Raw genomic sequence first — 27,976 nt, 5'->3', positions numbered from 1 at the left:
AAAGAGTGCCAGTAAGTATGCGTGCTAAAAAACCAAAGTCTATAACCCATTTAAATGGAATGTATTACGTTTATTTAGTTGGCAGTATAGTTTCATGGTCCGAGGAACAGTTTTAGGCTATCTAACACTGAAATACAATCTGGCTTACGCGTACATCTGAAGTCGCTTATTTACTTTCTAATCTTGAGATGTCCGTCAAAATCAATTGTACCAAAATGACTTTAATTCTCGTTTTACGACTTTTAAGACATGTATTAAGGGCTTTAAGTTGAGATTTGACAAATTGTCTGTCAGTAATTATTTAAAGGTAGTGAAATATATGAGGTCATTGAAGCAGTTTAAGGTTATACGCGTTTCATAATCACAGACGCATCAGTTGTCCCAATGCTCGTTCACTATACCCATGTCATCAATGTGTGTAAATAGAGTTTGAAAAAACAAAGAACGCAAAGAAAAGGTAAGGAAAAGAACAAATCTCAACTGAGCAATTACTCCCTGAATCGCATTTATTTACTAAAGAATTCAGCGCCCTTCAGAAGAAAGAGTTTTGGATTTAGGACAGATTCCGTCTACAGGTGGTTAACATGTTATGGTTATAGGTCAAGTGAGACCCCCTTTTTCAGTTTAAAAATCGCGTTGTATTCATCGATGGGTTTTGAAGTTAAGTTACACGGACTCACAACCACCTAAGCAGCAATATTATTAATCTACGGTAGTTAGGGGCCATTTGCACCATGGAACCAAAAATGTGCTGACTGAAAAAAATGCTGACAATTTGTTTTCCAGGAAGCCCATAAATACGTTTTTGATCTTTAACGATTCTGTTACGATTAAGTCGATCCTGCTTTCTGATTACTATTTTTGAGATATCTGTTGCATGAAGTATAAAGTAGGTTTTACCGTAAAAGCCCTCCAGCAGAAAAGATCATTTTATTGCAAAACGCGTAACCGACAGGTAAAGCTATTAAAGCTTTCTTTCCTGACCTTATGTAACTTTACACCAGAGGGAAATCGACAATGGGGAGGCCCTAGATCTAAAAAATAAAATAAAACTCGGAGAAAGAATTTAAGATGGTTTCCGTTCAACATTCGAGCAATACAGGCAAAAATAAAGGTACCAAATAGATCTCATAACATAGTAACGGTTTGAGTACAGATAACAAAAATCTGCCAAAACTTTAGCACTCAAGCTGACCCCGCGAGAGAAAAATGGCTTTGAAGTTGCCTGTATTTCAGTTAAAACGGACGTTTCACGCCAGTTCAAAACAAAATGGCGCACGTTTTAAACATTTTAACGAGGTTTAACTTTAATTTTCTCGTGAATGCTTTAAAATACAATTACGGCGTCACTTACACAAATGAATTTCAGTAAGATCTTTTAAATAGTATAGAAAATGTTATCCTGCTATGAGTATATTTTTGGTAATTAATTTTCGTACTCATTGCTCGAACTTTCAGCGGAATCCGTCTTAAGTCCATGAGTCCATAATTCCATGAATTTGACCTAGAATGAAATCCTAAAGGCGGCACAAGACCGCTAACGCTGGAGAGAGAGTGGTAGAGGCCTTATGCGCCCCATGGCGCGATGAGAACAGGTGACGAACTGCCATGAATGGTCTTATTACTAGTACATAATCTTTTATTCTATCTCTAAATTAGCCCACCATCTCCTGTTTTAAGAAATAATCCGCCGAGATTGACAATTTTGACGAGCTTTGCATTACGTTCCCATTTGGCACAGAGTGTGTTTTGGCAAACAAATATTGTGGTTAGTCGTGGATTGAAATGAAAGTTTCGTTTTATCATTTGACATCCAATGTAGTCACTTTGATGTGGATCACAATGTTTAAAGTAATACCTAGCTGTAAAAGAGAGAAGAAAGCAAACTAAAAACATATTATCTTTGTTAGGGGTTGCAGTGCAAAACAAAGATGTCAGTGGATAAATTATGGTTTCTGCTGAGTTTAGTATTGATTATCATGGCTGTTAGTACCTTTGGAAGAACGAAAAACCGTCATCGTAACTTACTGATTAAAAAGTTTCTCACCGGCGGCAAAAGATCAGGTAAAGAACAGCGAATTGTTTTGTCTTGAAGCATACAGTTGAATATTATGTTAAATAATCCTATACTAAAATTGAACAAGTCAGTCAGTCAGTCTGTCAGTCAGTCATTTCATTACGTCAGTTGTCCATTCCTTTCGTCCATCAGTCTTTCGTTCTTTAGTTCATTTGTTTATTCACTCAGCCAGGCGGTCAATCGGCAGTCAGTCGGCCTGTCACAGAGTCAGTCAGTCAGATAGTCAGCCACTCAGCCAGTCAGTTTGTCCGTCAGTCCGTCCGTCAGCCAGTCAGTCAGTTTTGTACCAGCTTTAAAATTGGGCTGAACAACCTGTTTGACCTTCGGGTAAAAAAAACCCAAGCCAGTGTACAGCAATACTGACAGTAAATTAGATTTTAAAACGAAACAGAGTGATCCTCTTTTGTCTTCAGGTTTTTCAGCATGGAGGACCAACCGTCGCATTAATGTTCTTAAAAAAGCACAAGCTGCTCGTCGTCGCTGGTCTTCATATCCTTATGCTAACCAGTATGCAGCTTACGCTCCCTCCTATCATCCAGCACCAGCGCCTTACTACCCTTCTGCTTATCCTGCTCCATATCCCGCCCCGTCGCAGTATTCAGATTCTCCGTCTCCCTCCTACGCTTCCTCCTCATACTCCTCGCCGTCCTCGTACCCAGCCTCTTCATCTTACTACTCCGCCTCGCCCTATTCCGCATCGGTTCCATATTCATCATCGTACTCATCTTCAACGCCACTGAGCCCTCTGTCAACAAACACACAAGCTCAGCAATTGTCTTATTCGACATCTTCCTCAAGCCCTTACACTAATGATCAGTACCAGCAGTATTCATATCCTTCCCAAGTCACATCAAATGAAGCTGGATCAATCGTAAATTCAGCGGCGTCGTTGATGTACCCAGGATCGGCCTTAAAGCCAAAAAATGACGCTAAAAAGGCCAAACCTAAACCTACTCCTCCTGATAGAACGGAAAAATTTGAGATCAAAGGAAGATGTAAGCATTATAATGTGTTTTTCTTTCAATCATAATCTGTGGGCATTGTATTTAAGAGGAAATCCGCCAGGACTTCGAGTAGTTATTGGACAAAATTATGTACCAAAACTATTTACACCTGATTGCAAGCTTTTGTGTTACTGCTTCAAGTATCTTATCGAAAGAAATCTTTTCTAACAACACCAAACATCGAAAACAAATTTCGAAGTTCCACTGAATTCCCATGAAACGCTTAAAAGATGTGAGCTTTTGCCCATAGCTTATGAACTTTGAATATCATTTTCTCAGACTCTGATAAGAAATTGTTGTACCAGAATTATTTCCACATTATTGCAAACTTTTTTGTTACTGCTTCAAATATCTTATCAAGAGAAATCTTTTCTAACAACACCAAACATCGAAAACAAATTTCGAAGTTCCGCTGAATTCCACTGAATCGCTTAAGACGAATTTACAAATTGGCTACACGTGAGATTTTGCCTATACCTTGTGAACTTTGAAATTCATTTTCTCAGACTCTGATAAGAAATTATTGTTGGTGTTATCACGGATAATTACTTACATCTTTACCTTTTATTAAGGGTAGGAAATAACGCAATAGGATTTAAATTATTCTGGTACTTGATTTTTGTCCAACTTTAATAAATATTACTCGACTTCCTAGTGGATTCCGTCTTAATTGTATTCAGAAAAAAGAAATGAATGGAAATCAGTTGAGGATAATTATGGTTTCTCAGTGTAAAAGTTGGTCGGCCTGAGAATTTAAGAAAAAATCGAGGATGTTTTAAGGCGGAGTGACAGCTCTACAAATCCTACCATGATCACTAGCTGGATTTGTTCTCTAATAGCCTGCGAACAGGCTCCCGAGTGGGGTTTTTACGCGAGCGAAGCGAGCGGAAGAGCGGGGCCTGAGGGGGAGCCTGTAGACTTTGTTTGATTCCGCCCATCCGCCCACTTGTAATGGATCCTGTAACACATCTGTCAGTAGGGTAATTAGACCTAGCAAAAAAACAGATGACAGGCCTACACAGACTCCTACTTCGTGACTTTTGTACAAAATAAGCCGTTCGGTAAAATTGGATTTGGTCGTCCAATTTATTTTGACGCTTCAAAGTTGTTTAGAAAGGGCACTATGCTCTGTCACTTGTATTATAAGAAGGCGATTTTAGGTTATAAAGTAGAGTCGAAAGACTGCCGCTCAGCAGATGTGTAGAGATGATAGATCTGCACCGTTTCCCGTTAGTACATTTTGACACCTCTGTATTAAATTTTGCTATTGCGGTTAGCCTTGGCTCATTCATATTCGCAAGATGTGTTTTAAGCTCTAAAAATGTTCGCTCTGGAAGGACACAGATCCTATTTCCGTGAATATGTTGATTATGTACTTGCATTCTATATTTGCAAGGCCGGGCCCGGCTGTTTATAGTGTTGCAATGTGTGTTGCTTTTTATCACGGATGACATATTTATTTCTGTCCACTTTAGCCAGAGACTGCGTAGCTTTATTTTGCAAAGGCTTTAAGCTATTGCTTTGTTTTAGAGACACGTTATTTACTGTCGCTAAGGATATGTATCTTGCATCAATTTTAACGAGCGTTTAGTCTTTTGAGCTCGATGTTTTGGGTTTTCGCCTCTTTCCTTTGTTCGTTGTGTGACATTTGCACCACAAGATAAATGTAGGATTCATGTAGATTTATTGCATATCTAACCACACGCAAGTCGGTTGACTTTTTTGCGTGTTGTGTATGCCATTATTTTTCATCACTCACTTGTCAAAAATTAGCGTTCTGACCAATCAGATCATGATACCAGAATCTGGTATCATGGATCGGCGTTTTCAAAAGACTGTCCACAGGCTCCCGCGCCCCCGTACTCCCCCTCAGGCCCCGCTCTTCCGCTCGCTTCGCTCGCGTAAAAACCCCACTCGGGAGCCTGTTCGCAGGCTAGTTCTCTAATTCCCGTGTTCAACTCATCAGCAACCCTTTGTGATAAGACAATTGTCAGGAACATTTGGGATTCTTCATTACGTATATATCATTACGTATATTCTTCATTAGCATATGTTTTGTTTTAGCATATGTTTTGCTAGGGGCCTAGCCAGCCCCCGTCAGCTCCGAGGGTAAATAAATTTTATTGATTGATTGATTGATTGGTTTGCTGTTGGAAGCGCATTGTTTTGCGTAAAAAGTTTTGCTTGGCGAACAATGCGATCCTAATTTTTGTACGTATAATTAAATTCATAAATACTTTCACCGCCGTTTCCACACTGTATCTATAACTATGTAATTATATTCATAACTATTTTATCGCATTTGACACTAAAATTTTGAACTTGACAATGCTGTCATGAGGGTTGCAAAACGTTGTTCGCTACTGATTTTGCCAGTTTTTCTTTTAAAGTGTTTTTCAAAAACTTAATAGAACTCCTAATTCAGCTTTTTTATGATGCAGTTTTTAAAAGCATCGGTTGCTGGGCAGATTCTCCTAAAAACCGTGTCATGGATAGTTTAGAGGGTAAGCATTCCCAACTCAAACAACATGACTACAGTATGCGAGTCAACGCTCTGATGAAATGCGCCGAGGCAGCCGATGACCAAGACTTGAAGCTGTTTGCACTGCAGAACGGTGGACAGTGTTTTGGAGGAAAAAATGCCGAGAACACTTACCGAAAGCTTGGACCCAGCACAGAATGCAAAGGTACAACTTTCGTGATTGTATATATGCATGTCATGATGAGCATAACATGGGACGCTATTGAATAGACTACTGGCCGAACACTCTACAGCTAACAACTGAATAAACCAATCAGCAGTCAGGAAGCCAAAACATATATGGATGTGCAAACGGTACTATGTAAGCGTGGGAAAACGCAGCTTTCGCGCAAGTGAAAGCTTTGCTTTTGGTTTTGCCCCCGATCTTAGAGACAGCGCGGCATTTGCTCTTTTTGGCTAGGGTACATTTTTTACAAGTTTGAAACCCATTATAAAGCTCATGAAAAGGTAAACCAAGAACCTGATTACCCTTAACAATAAATAAAAACCGCTGTCTTATTCATAGCCTGCGAACAGGCTTTCTGGAGAGCGCTCGGCCGGCGGGGCAAAAATGGAGGGGAAAGCCTGCACGCATCTCTGAGAATCGCAAATGCCGCCCACGAACACCCCGCAGATTGCTTAGCTTGTCAATTGTCACATTTAAACAAAAGCATTTAAACCGCACGCCGGAAATCAAATTTAAACTAAGGAAAACAAATAATGGTCGGTCGCCCGCGAGCTAAAAATTACAGAAAGTTTCTTCTGACAGCCAACGGCCAAGTTCCGAAGATGCAGTTCACAGACCCAGAGTCGGAGCCAGTGCTCGAAAATCACTGGGAATGCAATTTCAAGGACCTCAAGCACCGGCCGTCGCGATTCACGAGAATGAAGACGCACTTCCAAATATTGAGGATATTATCGACCCTGATCTGCGATCGACCCGAGTAAAAATTCTGATCTTGTGGCCCAGTGGAAAAACAAATGTTCGAACACCAGATGTAAGTAAGAATATCCTTCTCGCGAAGAATATCGCCTCGAAAAATTGGCAAGCAGTCGCCCGCTAACGCCGTTCTCAAGAACAAACCAGACACGTTCTATTTTGATTTTTGTCTCTACCGGAAACATCGACAACGTCACAAATAATTGAAATCCACCAATCAGCACATTGCGTCCAAAATTTGGACGCGAACACTCGATATCCTGAGAGATGCGTGCAGGCTTTCTTTCTCGGCGCTTCGCACCTCGTCGCCGGCGCTTGGCGCCGTCCAAGCGCTCATCGGAAATCTCCGGAAAGCCTGTTCGCAGGCTATCTTATTCAAAGCGTATCGAATCCTGGTTGCAATAAAAACTACACTGTATTTTAAAGTACAGTATTCGTTCCACGGTATTAAACATTTTTCTGCTTTATAGGTGATGGCGAAGGAGGGCCTTGGAGCAACGAGGTGTATAGGTAGGTACAAGAACTATTAGAAAATGAACTCTACTTACATACTGTGAGAACGATTAGAGACAAGATTGAATTACATCATGAAATAATGTTTCTTTTTCTTTACGTATTAAGATAATTACTCACAAACAGTAAGCGAGGTAGTATTAAAATTAGCACTCAAGCCAATGTGCACCTATACCACTGCAGCTTGTTTTGGTTTTCGTAGCAAGAAGCGACTAGGAGTATTGCTACTCTATATGAATCTAGTCCATCGCAGGTAAACCTCCATCAAGCATTTTGTCAGGTTTTCGATACCCATTTATACCCCTGGGTGAAGAGAGGAAATGCGATATTAAAGTATTTTTCCAAGCAACAAAACTGAATGACTCCGTACTCGAATCTGGACCTCTCGCCCGTAGGCCACCGTGGCACGCCTTTTTGTAAACCGTGACTGTACTTACAATTGCCGACAGGACATACCTCCTTTACAGGGTTTACAAAAAACTTTGAAACATAATTGCATTTTAACTAGCCATGTTTTGTCTGACACAGCTTCTTAGATGAAGATGACCAGCCGCTGGTAAAACCACCAAAGATTTTGGACAGCAAAAATGGAACTGGTAACGGTTCAACTTCAGCATGTCCGCCAAACCCCTGCGCAACAACATGTCCGCCAAATCCCTGCGCAAATAATTCTTCCTCGCAAGCTACGAATACTACATGCAGCACTCCTCAACCTGGTGCAGGCCAAATGTGTGGTTGGGGATGTACAATTCAAATACCAGGTTGCAATGGTAAGTTTCAAGTCGACAGTCTATTAAGTTATATTTTGTATTAAAATGCCGTTTGGTTACTGCCGTTATTTCTTTCATCCCGGGCCAAACGAGGATAAGAGTTGATGAGAGTTGAAACTCTCGCTCTCGTTTGGCATGGAACTCTCATGCACTCTCATCGACTCTTGTGCGCTCTCGTCAACTTTGAACATGCTCAAATTTTTCGTGAGAGTCGATGAGTGTTGACGGCATCTCGTTCTCGTTTGGCCCGAGATGATGATAGTCAATGAGAGTTGACGAAAACTCTCATGAGAGTCAACTCTCATCGACTCTCATCCTCGTTTGGCCCGGGCTATACTGGCAATCTCGATGAGAATAAAATAATTCTACAGACACTGTAAGCCAGATTTCGAACATCTCTGACAAATTAATTGAGTTCTTAAACCCTATCTGCTACATTTCGGAACTTAACAGATGCTAGAAAATACTTAACACCGTCGTCTGAATTACGTGTTTGTTTGAGTGTTTCAGAGTTGACAAAGGCAAAAGGCAGGTGAAACTAAAAACGATTAAGTGTCAATCATAATTAACACGATTATTTGTGGTTCTCTTGCAGTCAATGCAACTAATGGAACATCAAATGGTGAGTTGAAAAAAGTCAATCTTGACCCATTGTGTATAACAAATGACAAAGGCAAAACAGTGAGTGAAACCAAAAACGATTTAGTGTTGATCGAAATTAACACGAAAATGTCTGGTTCTCTTGCAGTCAATGGAACTAACGGGGCATCAAATGGTGAGTCAATCTTGACCTCTTTAATGCCTTATAACGTAGATGAACGTCCACTAATAACATACTAAGCACATGGCTAATTCTTCATTATACAATTATTTAATAATTATTTCGTCTTACGTCTTACAATTTATGGAACAGGAACAGCGTCCAAAACTAACCAGACCGCACCAACCAGCGGTTGCAGCCCAGGTGCAATGGGAGGGGTGCCTTGTCCACCCCAGGTAACACCAATAGGAGGCTGTGGGAGCATGGGAACAGGAACACCTTGTCCACCCCAGGGCATAACTATGGGAGCTCCTATGTGCGGAGGAGGATCCATGGGAGGTACACCTTGTGTAACTGTTGATGCTGGATGTGTACAGATAGGATCTCAGCCAATGGGTGTGGCACCCTGTCCTGCCCCAGCGCAGGGAATGGTTCCATGTCCTGGCATGGGATCATCTTGCGTGATTGAGGGGAAGCTCACCGAAGGATGTCCTAACGTGACAAACGCGACCACAGGTGGCAACCCTTGTCCACCCCCAGGGAATGCAACCGGAGGATGTATTTCTCCTGTACCTGTTGGACCCTGTGGCCCCAATGGTACCAATGGAACAACGAATGGCAATTCAACAGGTGGTCCGAATCCTCCAAATCCCGCTTCAAGTGAGAAAATATAGATTAAATATGTTAATTTAATTTGTTAAGTTGATAAGGTTTTTCGAGCGTTGTTTTGCCAACTAAGGAAAGCTTCAAAATCAACTCAAAGTCACGAAAAGGAACCCATGTCCTTTCGTGCTTGAAAATTCAGAGAAATTCGATTTTATGTCATATGATCGATGCGTTTCTATAGCAAAACAAATCCGCGCGTTTCAAATGCTGCGTGCGTTATTAATCATTGGAAAATTTATTTTGAGTTTTGGTCTCGAAAATTTGTTAATCCACTGAACTGCCTCGTCTATTCAAATTCACTCGACTATTGCTTCACGCTATGCAAATACAACCTATAGTACACTTTCGGATACAGGATATTTACAAGCTCTTTGAGTCACGGTGGAAAGTAAGAAGCTTTATTATTGTGTTAGAAAAAAAGACCAGCCAAAGGAAAGAATCCTTCTACTAAAAGGAGACACATAAAATACTAAAATGTAAGAATTACTACTTACATGATAAAAGTTATACACAAAATAATAATTTGGGGAACAATAGTGATTAGCTTTACTGGCTTATCAAACGCATGCAGCTACATTATTATTTGTTGTTGTTGTTGTTGTTGTTATAAAGGATCATAATTTTACACAATAAAACCTTCAAACATTACGTCCGAAGGTCGGAATCTACACTTGTGATGGCATACCTCTCTCGATAAAGTAGAAAACGTCGTTAGGTGATCTATAATTCTTTGATTATTCTCTGATCATAGAATGCAAGGCAAAAGTGGACCTGGGATTTATCATCGATGGTTCAGGAAGCATAGAATTGTCCGGGCAAGGAAACTTTAAAAAGGTTTTAAATTTTATTAAAGATCTCACCCGAAGTTTCGATGTGTCGAAAGAGGGAACTCATGTTGGACTTCTGCTTTACAGCGATGAACCAAAGGTAAGCCTGCACCCCATAAGCTTTTGGTAGCCTATTTAAAATGTCTGGCTTAAATATGCCTTTAAAGGTGTCGAATGTTTACTGCATAGTAGTGGGAGGCGCCTAATGGTTAGTGTGCCGTACTCCGAATCGAGCGGTGCGGGTTCGAGCTCTGGCCGGGGCACTGCGTTGTTTGCACCCACGTGTAAAAATGGGAACCGGCGAATTTAATGCTGGAAGTAACCCTGCGAACTGGAACTGGGACATGCTCCGGCATAAAGGGCCACTAGGCTCGTATGTAGACGTTACCATATTCTTCAGATATTTCCAGAATTTTTACCTTAACAATTTCACATATATAAGCACAAACTTTCAACCAGTTCTGGTACATGCCTATATCCGCTAACCGTCCTGTCAAGTGCATCTTTAACCTTTAATAAATCGATTCCTCGATATTTATCTTTAACTGCATGCTAAAATTCTCAAGCTAGAAAGACCTTCTAAAAGTAATGAATAATCAATGTTTTTTATTCATTAAGGTTGTGTCAGGATTCGATCAACATTACACCCAATCAGAGACTGTTGCTACGATTGAAGGAATAAAGTATCCTAGAGGTGGAACAAATACTGGAAAAGCGCTCGAAAAAGCCAAATCTGATCTTTTTGATAAAAGCGCACGGGCAGGCGTTCCCAACATTGCTGTGGTCATAACAGACGGCAGGTCATCAGATAACATCGGTGCACCAGCTCAGAAGCTCAGGGACTCAGGAGTGACTGTGATCAGTGTAGGAATGGGTGTAAATTACGATCTTGAACAACTGCGAGAAATTGCTACGGACCCAGATTCACAGCACGTGTTTAAGGCAGAGTTTGGCGCGCTTGGTTCAATTGTGGATTCTATAATAGGAATTGCGTGCAATGGTAAATATACACTCTTGATTGTTGGCGTAGTAAGGATCCTTTTTCTCTTAATTAATCTTAGTTCTGGCACAAAATTCATTTTCATATCAGTTCTGAGCATTGGATTGAAATTTCACTGAGGTGGCGGAGCATTTTGTACAGGTTTTAGCAACTTTTTGTTTCCTGAGCAGTTTCTAGACCGGAGATTTTCGGAGATTCTCCGATTGTTGTTTAAAGGCCATACGAACTTTTCCGATCTTTTCTGAAGATAAACGAAGTTTCCCGAAGACTTCCAAGGAAGTTTCGAAGAATTCTGAACTCACTCATGAGACGGAATATCTTAACGAACCAATTTAACGCTGCGCTCGCGATATTTTCGGCACCAAAACGTGGGGGAGGGGGGGGGCTAACCCTACTAGTTTTCATTTTGGGAGGCCTACAGCCCCCCTGCCCCTCTGGTCCGCCTCCTATGTTATCAGGCACTCTTAAAGAATCTTCAACAATAGATCAAGGGCGTTTCCTTGACTGGGTTACAATACTACCAACTTAAAAACAATTGCGTCAGAACGTTATCGGGAAGACGGCCGTGCTGTCCAGTGACGCGGCTCTTGAAAACCAGTCTCTTATAAACTTCTCTCACAAATAATTAAGGCCTTTGCTGAATGATAAATGTTTATTACTTCATAACAATAATCATTTCTTTTTATTGCTTGTTATTTTATACTATGACAATAAATTCCAGCAGCCTATTGCCACTTTTAGTAATTCTCTTAATTTTGTCGCACTTTTGAATATATTATTACGTAACATTACAACTTGATTTTTCTTAATACATTTTTATAATCTTCTCTTTAGCCGCCGGTGGAACAATTCAGCCACGATGTAAGTTAAATGCAGAGTACTGAGTATAAAATAACCTCCTAACAAGTGTTTAATTTTATTTCCTCAATCTTATATTAAAGATTAAGTGTTTTGGCGTTGTCTCTTGATTTGAAATCATGTGTATTTTTTGAAAACGGGAGTTCTATGAGCACTGGGCTAGCTCGCAGAAAAGAAAGATTAAATTCCATCTAGCTTAGCTGGTAGAGCTTAGCATCAGTATCGCGGAGGTCACGGGTTCTTTCCCCAATTTCTTTAACTGCTGGGCTCACGTCGGTGCGAGGATCGTGCCATTGTTTAAAACTTAGAAAAGCCACTAAAAACTGCAACGCCATTCAGTTAGTGGCATTGCAGTTGAAATCATTACTCATGCAAGCTCTAGGAAATTTCCGTTTGTTGCCCGTGGGGGCTCCATGAGAATGCCTTTTCTCAGAAAAATTTAAACCACTGTCAGTATTCTCGGAAGATTCTTACATAGGTAAAGTACTACTTTATAAATATTCGTCTGAATATAGACTGGCCACATCAAACTGTAAAGTTAAAATACTCATTTTTGACATTTTTTCAGTCTTTGGCTAACATTTTTAAATGTTAAAACAATTCAGAAACTATAAGCTCGGATTTTTCTATCGAATGGTAGAATACATTGCAGTGTACCAGCGGTAAACGCAAATGACAGGAACCCATTGGGTAGTCAGAATAACAATGACAAGGTTATTATTATTTTTACAGTACCTTCGAACCTGCTTCCACCATCTGGTCCAGCTCCTGAAACCAGTAAGTCAAACCAAACTGTTAATACAAAATACTGGGTTATTTACCATCCACGTAAGAGCGGGCATCTTAGGTTTGGACAGAACAAGGACCGTAAGATAAATTTACAAGCCACGCTATGAATTGTTTGAAAAAGCTCTGATTAGCCAGAGTACGAGTTTCATGAATCAACGGGCAGAATCGTTTGCCTTGAGAAAGGATAATATATGGGTGCGCGGGGATATGAAATTTATCTTCGAGTGTTCCAATCGATATCTCACGAGTGAGAGCAGCTCACTCTTGAGACATCGATTTGAACACGATTTTGTTTATTTTATAAAGTTACTAATTTTGAAGTATTTGACTATTTTTCGAAGATTTCTGAAGATTTTCGAAATGTTGTCCGGAGGTCGTACGAATGTTTGCGAACTTTCCCGAAAATTTCCGAAGATTGCCGAGGAAGATCCGAAGATGTTTTGACTTAATATCGATAAACTTCGGCTCGCTCAGCATTGAAACAGGGCAAGCTCGTCCGCAAACGTGTTGGAATCTCTATATATCTTTTACGGTGGAAATGATTTTTCTTAGCGAGAGAAATCCTGGTAATTCATTATATTTTATATAATAATGCATCTTTTCTTTTCTCAAGATTGCAAAGCCAAAATAGACCTTGCTTTTCTGTTGGACGGTTCTGCAAGCATCGATTTCCCAACACCTGGAAACTTCAAAAAATGCCTGGAGTTCCTTAAGAACTTCGTCAAGGCTTTCAACATCGCCAAAGATGGCACACATGCAGGGCTTGTAGTGTATTCCAAAACTGCAGAAGTCATCTTTAATTTTGAGAAATATCTTGATGCGCAATCGATGACGGATGCTATTGACAAGGTACAGTATCCAAGGTCAAGCACTTACACTGGAGAGGGCCTGGATTTGGTGCGAACTGGTTTGTTTGAAGTCAGTGCGAGGCAAGGAGTGAGGGACATCCTTATTGTCCTGACTGATGGGGCATCTCAGGTTAGAATTTAGATATAGAAATTTTTTCAGGTTATTGCGTGGAGAGGGTCCTGAGGAAGGGCGTGGGGGCCGATGATAAATTCCGTTTCCCAGCCCAGATATAGCTTTATTTTGTAGCCTCTAAGCTTAAATCTAATACGTTTTATTAAAAATAATATAAATTGTTTTATTTGAAAGGTCCTTTTACGGTTGAACCGTAATAAAATTAACAAAGTATAGTTTAGCACTTTCTAATTACTCCTTCTAAATAACTACGGTTAAATCTCGATAACTCGAACTTTCAGGGCTGGGCAATCGAAAAAGGTTGGAGCTTTCGGGGATTGGAGTTATCAAGGGTAAAATAATAAGAAAATGGCCTGTAGGGGAATCACAGAAAGTTCGAGTTTATAGCGGAAGGTTCGAGTTATCGAGGTTCCGAGTTATCGGTATCTCAGTTAGTCCATGAGCCAAGACCCCAAAAATGTATTTTTGTAGCACCCCCCTTAATACCTAGTGAAATTGGTATCAAATTAAAGCTAAAGGTGTGAATTTTCTAAAACTACTTGTTACCAGGATGATAACTGGTGCATAAGGGAGATAGGGCAAGGTTTTTTTCTAGGGGGAGGTGGGGATACTTTTTACATTGTAAATACACGTGATGTAAAAACCCTAATACAAATCACGAAATACCCGCTCAAAGTTGTCTCAATCTTTTTCAGATACACTTAAAATTAGTATTTTAACATATTTCACACTTTTCGTAATTTTGTGACCAGCCTTTTTGCACCCGTTGCCATGGAAACCATGAATATATCCCATTGCTACTATCTCCTTAATTGCAAATGTTGTTTCTTATGATTACAACCCAGTTAGCACGAAAAATAATTCTTTTTTGTGTGTTTTCCTTGTAATCGCATTAGTTTGTTTGATAACACAATGCATGATACGCCTTTGTTCCATCATGCATTTAGCAAACACACGGCAGCGTCCTTCATGCTGGAAATTTGATGAATTAAAAGAAGATAAGGAATTGTCTCTTTTTCGCAAAATGGCCATTAATTGTGGACGTAGATAGGCTCACATGATTTCTTAAGGGCGACTCTTGTCATATTTAAAACTTCACTTTGTACTTAACTGCTCATAAAAATTGTTTTTGCAACACAAGAATGCATGTAAGGTCAAACTAAGGTTACACTAAAGAGGAGCGAAGGAACAAAGCAAGTTTCGAAATAAGTTAAGCTGAGTCTCAAGATAACTACATTTTATTCTGTTATTTGGCAATACATGTTCTTGATAACTTTTATTTTTAAATGTTGCAAACAAATTACAAATTTCAGTATTTAACAACAAGAAATAGCCAACACCGATATTTGTCTAAAAGGGATTTTTTACATGCAAGAGTCTGTTTATGCCATATGTTTTAGCCATAGCCTGAGTCCAGTGCTTATCTACTTGTCTTCACCATTAAGATCGTCATCTCCATCTTTAAAGTCTGTTGCACTGTTCATGCAATTTTCAGAGCAAGCACAAGCTTCTGTGCAAGGCAAGCCTTTACCGACATCGCCTTGTTTGGCAATTCCCGCGGAACCCACAGCTAACTAATTCCATCACAGCCTGTGGTGCTGGCGCCAGGTCTGTCCAAACGATCTCAAGGCGTCCTTCCTTCAGTTGCAATCCATGGCTGACCGGTTCTTGCTCAATTCTTGGCTGTAAGGCTTTCCTTCAGAGAAAAACCTGGTAGTTGGCTCGCTTAGGCGGTATCGAAGGGCAGCGCTTGTTGGCAGGAGTTGGTGAGACTGCACGTTTTTGTCTTTGCAAAAAACTTTGTAACGGAGGTTATTGACCAGCTAGCACCGATTATCGTTGTACGTACAAACCAGTTCTTGCAACCTGGTAATGCTCTTCTCGCTCAGGGGAAGGCTCTCTCTAAGAACTTGGACACTGTCGTTCATGGTTTGGCATTCTCTGACCATTTCAAACGCCCTTTTCTTGCCCTTGCCTGCAAATGAACTCATAGCATAACAACCTGTTAATGCCTGCAAACTAGGAGGACTCGGCATACCCTGGGACCCAACTTATCGCACAGTCGGGGAACGCTTATCAAGCGTGATCTACTTCTTTCCTCACTTATCAAGATCAGTTCGGCAGGAATGGTTGATTGGTGGTGACATGTCACCACTTCAACATCTGTATCCGGGGAGACTATGGCGACCCTTTGATGTCCATGTGAAGATGCGTGTTTCGCATGGAGGAACATCCGTGTGTCAGCTTCTTTCTGGTCGGAATACAGTTCTGTTTCGTCAGTCGCTGTCATACATCCATCTATGACGACAAGCTTGGTGCAGTGGTTATCATGGGTAACATACATTACACGGCTGCCGATCCTTTCAGCATATTCTTGCCGCTCTGTTGGTTTTCACTAGCGCGCCAGCGACCATGGAAGTGGGCCCAGCTCGTGGACTGGCAACTCCGGTTTGAGATCTATTTCCCTGCTTTGACCAATAACAAGTAATCCAGCAAAAAGATTATTTCTGTTCTTATAAGGACAGGCCATCCTCCCTTTGACACGGTTGTCTTTCTTTGAACGTCACGGAATTACAAGGCTTCAACTTGGAGAGTGGCTCAAAGAAACCTAAAGAATCACTCAGCAGTCTGTCCTCACAAACGCTGTCAGAGTTTCTGTTTCTTTCTCTTTGGCGGCAATTAAATCTAACTTGTTGGTTTCAGTCGCTACACAACCAGAACTAAGACTGGCGAGTTCCTCTGATGGTTCAAATGGATCCGTCCAATTGCTGACAACTTCCATTACTTTCCTTACAACTTTATCGCGTTTAATCCATGACTTCCCAGCTTCCTAGTGAAGACGATCTTCTTCTTTCTTGCCTGTCATCATACGACACTAATCAACAAACAGGGCACGAGAATGCGCAGTCAAGATCCATCGCTGTACCGCATTCTTCTTTAGACTGAAGCCAAGGATGCCACCTTTTGTTTTCGTACTTCTGTTTAAAGTCTGTTCTATGGTCTGGTCAACGGGAAGTTGAGCAAATCCATGTTCAGTGTTCCTCTGGACGCTAAAGTCTCCATTCTCTAACATCATTAATGCTTCAAAGCGGGTTTCTGGTAGCTGGATCATATGTTCCAGGTAAACAGCACAATTCACATGGTCCTAGGCGAAATACCATGGCAGCACTTCCCCGATGCACTCAAGATGGAGGGGCCAGTTGCCTTCTCTTGTTGCTCTGATAAATGTCACCATCAACGAGATCATTTCAAAGTACGATCTCCAGAACTTTGTAATGGAGCCATTGTCTTCTTCACTATATAACTTGAAAAGATCAAGGATCTTGACGAAGTCTGCCATCGTGAGAAGCCTATTAAATTTCTCAGCGGAAATGTCTTTTTTAATATCCACTATGGCATTAGTGAGTTTTAAGTAGTTGGTTGGGTGACCGTTGTCCTGAAGCTACGACTTGAATCCTCTCCACATGTTGCAAATTGTTTTAAAAATGTCTCACAAATACCAGGATGGTTATAAGACAAACTACTACACTAGAAACTGATTAAAAGATAATAGCTAGGAGGCTATTTTTGCGAAAAAGAGGCAATTTCTCACCTTCTGCTGATTCAGCAAATTTTCAAGATGGTGGACCCTGCCATGTGGTTGCTAAGTTTATGACGGGACAAAGGCTCAAAATACCCTGTGTTACAAACAAGCTAAGGCGAATAAAAGGGGAAAACACGAAAACAATTGATTTTTTCGTAATAATTGGGTTGTAAACATAAGAAAACGACTTTTGTAATCAAGAAAGTAGCAGGAATGGGGTTTTTTACGGTTTCCATGGCAACTGGTGGAAAGCAAAAAAGATAAAAAGTGTGAAATGTGGCAAAATACTAATTTTAAACACGTTTGTAAAAAGACTTTATCACTTTTAGGCGTGTTTTTTGCGATTTGTATTGGAGATTTGACATTACTTGTATTTACAAAGCAAAACTTATCTCCACTCTCCCCCCGTAAAAAGCATGTCATATCTCCCTTATGCACCACTTTCCGTCCTGGTGACAAGTGGATTGAGAAAATTCAGACCTTCAGCTTTAATTTGATACCAATTTCACTAGGTATTAAGGGGGGTGCTACGAAAACCTATTTTTAGGCTCCTTTTTAAATTTGGCTCATGGACTAAGTGTAATTAATGAGCCTTATATATATTTTTGTGTTTGTGACCAAAGGACAGCATAGAGGAACCTTCAAAGAAGCTCCGTGACATGGGAGTGACCATCTTCAGTTTTGGAATCGGAAAAGGATTCAAGAAGGACGAGTTAGATGAAATGGCAACTGACCCAAACTCTAAACATGTCATAACAGGCGGTTTCGATGAGCTTGATCAAATGCTTCCGAAAATTAAAAAGCTGTGTTGTGAGGGTGAGTATTCTGTGTTTTAATTTTTTAATCCAACAAACCTTTTGTTCTCAGACAGGACCCACTACTCTACAAAAAGACAAGTGGTCTCTTTATGTACCCCCCCCCCCCCCACCTTCCCCACTTTAAAAGATGGTGTCTTGTTTGTATAGCCCCACCCTATCAGGAGTAGGATCTAAGAAAATAATTCAAACTTTCTTATGCCATTTCTTCAGCAATGCAAGCTTCATACACTACTATTTCATATGAAAGTCTCAACTTGTCCATTTGACTAATCAGACAGGTGGTATCTTGCATAGCCACCCAACCCCTACTTAAGGTGGGTCCTCGTCGAGTACACTTGTTATGGCCACTTCCCTAAAAAGGCCTTTATTTTGTCTAATTCATCAACTTTTCCTTTAACAGCTGCGGGAGGAACATTGACAAAAAGTCCTTCAAGTCCTTCAAATCCTCAAAATCCTTCAAGTCCTTCAGGTCCTCAAAGTCCTTCAAATTCTCTAAAAGGTACCATTTTATTTGTAGCTATACGAAACTGCTAAAATACGTCGTAGGGTAAGGTCTGCGTTCGAGCCTAGAGGCTTATCCCGGTTTCAGTTGAATGAACCGACCAGAAGTATTTCTACCCCCCCCCCCCCCCCTCTGCATAGGAGGCTAGTCCATCGTAGGTTTATCCCAAGCAGTAAATTCGCCGGTACCCATTTATACACCTGGTTGGAGAGAGGCAAGACGAGGGTAAAGTGTCTTGACAAGAACACAACTCAATCACCCTGGCCAGGGTTCAAACCCGGACACTCGATCAGGAGTCCGGCGAACTAACCATAAGACCACCGCGCCTACCACTAAAACATCGTAAGCCTATCAAAAATAACAGTTGACTTTACTCAAACTTATTCAAGATCAAAACACAAAATCATTACTTCTGACTAGAAAAAAACAATGCCTGGGGTCTCTTGTCTTTCCTAGCTTGGGTTGATCTGATCAAGGAATTATTCAAATTCACAGTATATTATGCGTTGAGATTAAACTAAATCCACCTGTATAATCTAGAATCGCTCCTGATACAAGGTACTTACAGGCTTATTAAATGTGAAACAATTGTAAATGAAGGCTAATGAAGAAATGTTATATTATAAAGAATACGGTTATATTTTAAACGATCAACAAAATCAACTAGAACAATCCAACCGATTACGCCTTTTAATACGTCATTCCAGGGCGTAACCATACCTTTGCCATAGACGAGGCAAGAACTTGCTAGGGGGTACTGGGGTATTTCCTCCGGAAAATTTTAAAAACTAGAAGCTCCAAAACACTTTCAGAGACATTTTTCATGACGTATTTTTTGAGAAAAATCAATCTTGTCAACTGGTGTTTACTTTCCCAACAATACATATTTTGTTTTTAATTTGGATAAAAATCTAGACGAGGCTAGTGCCGCGCTTGTCTCTTGCTAGTTACGGCCCTGGGATTCAGGATCGAAGTCAGCACCCAACACACAATAAAAGTGAAAGTGATAAACTTCACTAGTTGATTAATTTTTCTACGTTTGTTCTATAGGATCGAAGCCAAAGCTGGATTGTGGAATTATTATCGACGGATCAGAAAAGTCTGGGCAAGGAAACTTTGAAAAAGTTTTGAATTTTGTGAAAGAACTCACTCAACGTTTGGGGGTCTCCAAAGAGGGAACTCATATTGGACTCATTGTTTACAGCGATGCATCTAAGGTAGGGCTTTTCCCGAGTCACTCTTGTAACTGTTGATCACGTAAGCGGTCCACTGATATCTGACTTACATCATGCATTTAAAAGTTTAAGAGGAAATCCGCCAGGACTTCGAGTAGTTATTGGACAAAATTATGTACCAAAACTATTTACACCTGATTGCAAGCTTTTGTGTTAGTGCTTCAAATATCTTATCGAAAGAAATCTTTTCTAACAACACCAAACATCGAAAACAAATTTCGAAGTTCCACTGAATTCCCATGAATCGCTTAAAAGATGTGAGCTTTTGCCCATAGCTTGTGAACTTTGAATATCATTTTCTCAGACTCTGATAAGAAATTGTTGTACCAGAATTATTTCCACATTATTGCAAACGTTTTTGTTACTGCTTCAAATATCTTATCAAAACAAATCTTTTCTAACAACACCAAACATCGAAAACAAATTTCGAAGTTCCGCTGAATTCCACTGAATCGCTTAAGACGAATTTACAAAATGGCTACACGTGAGATTTTGCCTATACCTTGTGAACTTTGAAATTCATTTTCTCAGACTCTGATAAGAAATTGTTGTTGGTGTTATCACGGATAATTACTTACATCTTTACCTTTTATTAAGGGTAGGAAATAACGCAATAGGATTTAAATTATTCTGGTAGTTGATTTTTGTCCAACATTAATAAATATTACTCGACTTCCTAGTGGATTCCGTCTTAAAGCTTCTTCATTCCATAGTTTCTTCTAGAGCATTTTCACGTATGCATGCATCAACTTTACCAGTTCTCCTGATTGCCTACTCCGATCAATCCACTCCAGTACACCTTTTCAACCCTCATTCCGTCGATTCGTCAGCATACGCGCGTAGACAAATCAAATCTCGTTTTTTTTATTTTCAGCATATTCATCAACGTCCTCTGCGTTATTCCAGCGAATCTAAAATACTCGTTATTCAGATTGAAGGAAAAAGTATCGATATAGAATCGATTAGAGGACTTGACCCGAGCTACTAAAAATTGTGCCTTCTAAGACCATTCGAGCCCATAATGCTTCCGCACCCTGGTTGGAAGCTTTACTATCTGTGCTATACCACAGTGATACTAGGCACTCAACTAAGACATGGGCTAGGTTCAAATGTGACAAAAACACTTCAAGAAAGAAATTCTGAGTAGCTCATGCCACTAACAGATGACTGCCTTCCTTGTTGTGTTCCAAATCGTTAGCATGCCATTACGTTTTTCCACATATATTTAAGGTTTACAGATTGCGGAAGCTCTGAGCTTTGAGCGAATACAGACAAGAATGGAACTTGCTTCTACCTGCTAAAACTACAAAAGTCTAAAACTACAGGCAAGTTTCTGAGATAGCAATTACAAATTATCACTTTCGAGATTTTTGTTCATTGTAGGTTGTGTCAGGATTCGATCAACATTACACCCAATCAGAACTCGTTGCGGCAATTGAAGGAATCAGTTATCTTGGCGGTGGTACAAAGACTGGCCAGGCGCTTGTTACTGCCAAGGATGCTCTGTTTGCTAAAGGTGCCCGAGCAGGTGTTGCCAAAATTGCTTGCGTCCTAACTGCTGGCAAGTCATCAGATAACATCGGTGCTCCAGCTAAGGAGCTCAGGGGCGCAGGAGTGACCGTGATCAGTGTGGGTATGGGTACTAGCTACGATCTTGAACAACTGCGAGAAATGGCTACGGACCCAGATTCGCAGTACATGTTTAAAGCAGAGTTTAGTGCGCTTGGTTCACTTGTGGGCTCCATAGTGCAAACATGTTGGAAAGGTAAGTACACTCTCTCGTCTCTCGCTTTCTGTGGAAGTTTCTCAACAGTTTTGTCCAGGATAATGACTGAGTGAAAAAAACTTTTTTCTTTTACAGCATTAGGGGGGCATCATGTGTAACTGTGTGAAAACAAACCACTGAATGCAACGGTCACACGTGTGACCATTGCATTATGTGTGAAAGCAGTTAATCCCTCGGTCTAACAAATCACACATTAACGTAGATCTTTAGCAAATCAAAGATAAGAAGACATTTCTGGGGTTGTTCAAAATCAAAACGCAAAACAAAAATTACATTGTGTGTGCACGTCTTCTGTGTTTGCTCCGGTTAACGTTGGAACTGATCGAAGATTACTTCTAATAGTGTTGTTAACAGTACATGGATCGATACATGGGCATTCGGTGAAAGCATTAGTACTTTATAATCTAGCCTGCGAACAGGCTCACGTTTGGGAAATATCGAAGCCGCGAGACGTGAGTGGCGAAGCCGCGATAGCGAGCGGCCCTAGCTGCGAGTGAGCCCTCCCTGCCGTATCGCTTCGCTCGCGGAATCGCTCTTTGTATTTTGCGCGTGTGATCGAAGTTGAGCCTGCTCGCAGGTTAGTTAAAATCTTAACCTGATCCCTGTTTTGATGTTTGTGTGTAGTGGCAGGAGGAGGGGCAAGTGGCTCAAGCACAAGCAGTTCCTCCAGAATCATTTCAACCGGGAGTCGAATAATCTCTGGCGGCAAAAAGTTGATAAAGATTATTAGAAAAAAGCCAGGAGATGCAGTAATTTCAGGAATTTAGGAAACGTCAACTGATGATTTGGGTACACAGGATGTTTCTTATGAGAACGTGATATCCGGTGGACTTCTAGGTAAGATGTGAATTAACACAATATATAATAAAGGATGATGCTGTAAATAGATAGAAAGGAGTGATTGGAAATTTAGAACGAAATCTAAACTTCATATATTAAGTATAATTATGAACGACCTTTACCTATAACTAAGAGTACGAAATTGAGTACTCGTACGACTCAGTAATTTCAAGACAATTTTATCTCACGAACTCAACTATATTTCTTTCCTGTTTCGACCTGTTGTTAACTAACACACACATAAACATTAAGTATAAGATATCTAGATTGGTGTGATAAGCAATCATTTAAGGCACACGCATAAAATTGGTTTCAAAACTCGTACTTGTACTCAATTTCATGTACAAAAGACCTCGGCAAGGGTGGAAACGGAGTAAGAAGAGGAAACGGCATTCTAGGATTCTCGTAGATTTTCTTGTTCTTGATCTGCTCCACTCCTCCAGTGTTGTTAAACATACACAGTCACAGAAGACGTTATTACCTTATTACATGAAATTTTCGCGACACTTAAATTTCTGCGAATTTCGCGATTCTAAAAAAATCGCGAAATTAAAGTGACGCGAACAATAAGTGTCGCGAACATAATTTAATAACATGGCGCGAATATTAAGTGACTAGCATATGTTAGTAATAGATGTTGTCGTCAATTGACTCACTTGTTGACATTGTGAGAACTGCTCTGTTGTTACTATTGCCGAGATTAAGTCCAGCCTTGCGATTTTGTTAATTTTGACGTTATTGTTCCTTCAATGAAGTCGATTTATATAATTCAAAGGCATGTCAAAATATATTGCCAATAAAATGTAAATTGTGTCTCACTAAAAAACGCGAAATTAAAGTGTCGCGAAATATGTGCACCTCAAAATCGCGAAATTAACGTGCCGCGAAAATTTCATGTAGTAATAAGGTACCTTATATAAGCATGTAACACGAGTCCTTTTTTGATCGAGGAGACAAAGTATCAGCGGACGGCAGTGAAAGGGTGTCAGGGAACATTGTTGTTGCTGGAAATCCTACTGAGTTGAAGAAGCAAGGAGGAGGAAATGTTACAGACGAATCGGGTACAGGGGTTGTTGTCAAGGAGAACATGATTTCCGATGGACTTTTAGGTACGATATAAGTTAACACAGTTTAAGCTATCTTTCAGTAATATTGGCTAGAAATGGGGGAGGGCAGAGCGAGGTCTTCATGTAAAGTTATGGAGCAGAGGGAAAGCAAGCCCTGCGACTACCGATTCTCTAAGAGAGCGAGAGAAGAAGAAGAATAATGAAAAATGCGGTCGAACTTGGGATCAACGGCCATCCCGGGGACAGATCGAATGAGCTGGTGGATTAAGAAAGGTTATTGTTGTGGGAAGGTAGAAATGCTAAGCGGCGACACCTTAGGAAATATTTAAGCAACAATAAAGTGTTGAAAATGAAAAATAGCCAATACCATGTGTGCAAAAGTAAAAATCAAACTAATGTGTAACGAGTCAGGATGCTTGCTTGGCCCGTCCCGACCGACTGCGCAGAGGAAAAAGCTAGTTCAAGATATATTGGGGAGACTGTAGTTTATCCTTATTCTAAAAAATAAAATTGCAATTAAGCAAGCACTGCTTCAGCAGCTTTGACCGTCTTAGACAATTTTTTTTTTTTTTTTGGGGGGGGGGGAGGGGTGTGGGGGTTGTTGTTGAGAGGTGGCCGTAAGTCTCGGTTCAACTGAAGTTCGTTTAGTCTACAGGGATAGTACCTCATTGTCGATAATAGTTGTTCACATAAGTAACCGGCTGTACACTTATTGCACAGGGAACAAGAAACAAGAGCAATAGTCTGGGGGACCAAGGAGAAGATTTACGGCCACCTCTCACGCATGCGCGTAGAAACAAGAGAACATTACAGAACTCACGTGACATTTTGTTGGATCTGACTGACTGCCTCTACAAACATTAACAGGACATATGAATATGCTTGGATCATTGTTTAACTTAGACGCAATTTTCCCTTTAAATACCTAGTTAGATATAATAAATTATATAGTGCCATTTAGTTTACACTCAAAAGTTCAAGGCTGTTGGATGTGTAACACCGAGATAGACGCCATGAAACTCTGGCGAAGTTTACTATTACGGTGCGTCAGTTTCACGTTTCGGCTGCACATCGCTGCCAAATTTAAGTTTATTTTTCGGCTTGGAAAAGGTTAAGCTGGCTTTTTAACACCTTGCAGTGCTGTCAGCATGTTACGTTAAATATTTTGCAGAACTAATAAAGTTTGCCTTTTTCCTTGAAACCCCGCGTTGTTGTCTTGTTTAATTACCCACTTGGCAAACTTGCCAGGATCGAAGAGGACGCGATATTTTGTCAAACTAAGTTAAAATGAAAGACTTGAGGAGATTTTGATTAAAAGGTAAAGAATTGTAAAATAATTACTAGGATGTCTTAGGTGAATAAAGTGAGTCAGAATGCTAAACATTAGGTCGCAATACCTCCCGAAAAGACTTTTATCACTTTCCCCCTAGCTCCTTTTAAATCAACATCATCCAAGCCTCCCCCTAAAGCGCTTTGCGCGTTTTCTGCAAGCAGAAAACGAGAGATACGAAGCAGAACTTCATCCCTTCTTAACCACATGCCACCCATTTCCTTGAAGTATTATAGAATTATTATGAGTACAATCAACATGGCATGAAAGATTGGGATAAAAATTTCTGTCTAGTTGTTAGAAATATGAATCACTTCATACGGTAAGTCAACTCAATGGCGCCACTATTAGATTTTGTGTGACGTGGAAATATCAACAAAGGTCAGAAAACCGGCGTAACAACTTTTCGTTTCTCTTTGTGGACTGGATAGGGCGAGAACCTGTTTTTACTGATTTATTTTCCAATCAACAGGCGCTGGGGTGTGTAGAGACAAGGTTGATCTAGCGTTTCTAGTTGATGCGTCTGGAAACAAGGACAAACAGGGACAAGAACATTTTAAAACTAGTCTGGCCATGGTTAAAGCCATTTCTAGTATGTTTGTCATCAACCAATTGCAGACCCACATTGGCTTTGTTGTATTCTCCACCAATTCGCAAACTGTCTTGAATTTCAAGACATATTTTGACGAGAAAAGTGTCGAAAATGCAATAGATGGTATCCAATATGTAGGTGGTAGTACCAACATTGGCGCAGGACTAAGGCTTGTGAAGAACAAACTGTTTGATGTTACCTCCAGACAAAACGTGCCTCATATCTTGATTGTACTTACATCCGGGAAATCAACTGAAGATGTTCTAGCTCCATCAAAAGCGCTCAGAGACTCTGGTGTTACTGTTTTCTCTATTGGGATAGGAAACATGTATGATGCAAAAGAACTCGATCAAATAGCCACAGACCCGGATGCTGGTCACGTGCTTAGAACTGACGTCACTCAGCTTGGTCTTATTATCAAGGCAATTAAAGGCAAAATCTGCAAAGGTAGGAAATCATTCAAAACGTTTACGACTGAACGGGGAAACGTTGCTTTGTTTTCACAACGCTTGTCTTTATAAAACTGTGCCAGTTTCCTATTTTCAGCCAGGAGCTACCAAGGTAGCAAACAGTTTATGAAGAGGCAAGGTGTTTTTCGGACGCTATAGTTCCAATGTTCCCCTAGTTCCAAGGTTCCAAAATTCCAAGGCACTTTTCACGAAACTGTCTCGCAATGTACGTGAGAAAGTCTTGCAAGCCCACTGATGTTTATGTGTTAATATTTCGTAACTGTATCGGGTAGCTCTTTGAACAGTACTAAAGTGGTTAAACATGGTTTTATACACCAGGGTACCCTAGAGACCAAGGAATATTTCTCGCGCGCGGCGGAATACTCTTCGTATAGTATAGGGCTTTAATAAAAGTTGCATACCGAATTAGGTCTATCCACACTAACATGCCTGATTTTGCTCACAGAATACTGAAAAAAAACTTAGCCGGAGTATTTAACAACTATTAAATGTATGAATCCCTGTTGCATTTTCTTTTTGTTCCCATCAGCCAACATTCGGCCGGTGGCTCTGTTTCCATTGAATGCCAAATACCAAGCAAGGGATGTGATTGGTGGAAACCCTCCCGGAGAAACGAACCTCGTCATCCCAGCTGTGGGGCCTGATAACAATGAAGGTGGCTCTCTCTCATTTCTTGGAACACCAAATAGTTTTATCGAGTTTCCAAATAATGGCAAGTTAGACACTAAGAATTCCTTAACTGTGCTGGCGTGGATATTCCCTGAGAAGGCCGGCCCCATCTTCAACTTTAAGAAGGACGGATGGGGAGCGAATCTGTGGCTTGCGCAACCAAGGAAACTGTTTGCTCATTTTGTGGATCGAAGTCATCATAAGTCAGTCCAGCCATTACAAAGCACTAAAATTGCACCAAACCGATGGAATTACATCGGCGCCACTTACGACCAAACAACTGGAAAAGCTAGTTTGTGGATAAACGGGAAATTTGAAGACACAAAAAACTTAGGCCATATTGAGTTAGCTACTAACTACACGATAAGAATGGGCGCTCGGGTTGGAGATAAAAGAAATTACCGTGGTCGAATTGCGTGTCTGCAGGTTTATAGTGTGCCTCTGACATCAGAACAGATTAATAATACTAAAGATAACTGTAAACGTTACGTACGGGTATGATTCGCTTCCTTGTGCTTTCATATTCAAAGCCTATTTCCCAGCATACTGATTATACATTAAAACGATGTCCCGGGGGTGGGTGTGGGGGGGGGGGGGGGGGGGGGGGGGGTACTCGCATATGAAAGGGGCAGGGATGCTAATCGTCTCGCTTAGGGGTGTAAATTTGGGATTTTTGGTCACACTTAGGGTGTGCCAGCAAGGTCTCGTTTAGGGTTGCACACGAAGAAATATGCAAATATAAATTCCAATTTTAGTATTGTGGTATCTTTTAGGGGTCTAAAAATGCTTGAGCCATGGCAAGATTGGTCTCTTTTATAAGGGGTTCTTTTCGAAATTTCCGACGAGAATCTCCACCTATTTTGTATGGGAATCCCTCGGGCACGACGTATTAGTTCTACGCAGACATGAGTACTGCTTTTCAGTCGAAAATTTCCCTTTATCAGCTGCATTAAAAAGGCAAATAAAGCCTTTATAATTTTTTCTGCTTTCTTCGACCTTACTCGGTTTTTTTCTTTGTCAACATTGCCTAAGATATACTTTGAAGAACTTGATACTTTTAAGAAGCTTAAGACGAAGAAATGGAGAATTAAAAACATCGTTTTGTCATTTACAGCTGTTCTTTTCATCTTCATTTTTTTAAACTAATTTTCTTTATTTGGGGTTGCAATGAAATATACTGAAAAACAATATAATCTGATTACAATGCGCATTTCCTAATAAATACAAAAATGTGCATAAGAAAAACTATAAAACTGTAGCAGTCCTAGCTAATGATTTTGTATTAAAATCCTTAAAACATTCATAAAATATTGTGTACTTTTATGCATGTAATTGGGTGGTTTTGGTGGGGGGGGGGGGGGGGTTTATCTCCATTGCG

At 40.4% G+C, this 27,976-nt stretch overlaps 1 protein-coding gene across 1 annotated transcript; it reads left to right on the top strand.

Annotated features, from left to right (window-relative positions):
• The first annotated feature begins 390 nt into the window (after positions 1-390).
• LOC144647506 (uncharacterized) lies at positions 391-27,909 on the top strand. Its single transcript, XM_078507304.1, has 22 exons — positions 391-457; positions 1,911-2,064; positions 2,491-3,072; positions 5,523-5,768; positions 7,013-7,052; positions 7,584-7,825; positions 8,421-8,447; positions 8,574-8,600; positions 8,739-9,245; positions 10,003-10,178; positions 10,697-11,078; positions 11,913-11,939; positions 12,669-12,713; positions 13,339-13,703; positions 17,913-18,105; positions 18,508-18,606; positions 19,660-19,826; positions 21,228-21,609; positions 22,255-22,392; positions 23,421-23,579; positions 25,340-25,906; positions 26,459-27,909. The coding sequence occupies exons 2-22, from the start codon at positions 1,932-1,934 to the stop codon at positions 27,097-27,099; spliced, it is 5,145 nt and encodes a 1,714-aa protein (XP_078363430.1). The 5' UTR covers positions 391-457; positions 1,911-1,931; the 3' UTR covers positions 27,100-27,909.
• Positions 27,910-27,976: the final 67 nt, after the last annotated feature.

This window comes from Oculina patagonica, chromosome 3 (assembly GCF_052425735.1).
Source record: "Oculina patagonica isolate OP01 chromosome 3, crgOcupat, whole genome shotgun sequence".
Classification (NCBI taxonomy): Eukaryota; Metazoa; Cnidaria; class Anthozoa; order Scleractinia; family Oculinidae; genus Oculina; species Oculina patagonica.
The sequence above is the reverse complement of the archived record's forward strand: the minus strand, read 5'-3'. Positions and strand labels throughout refer to the sequence as shown.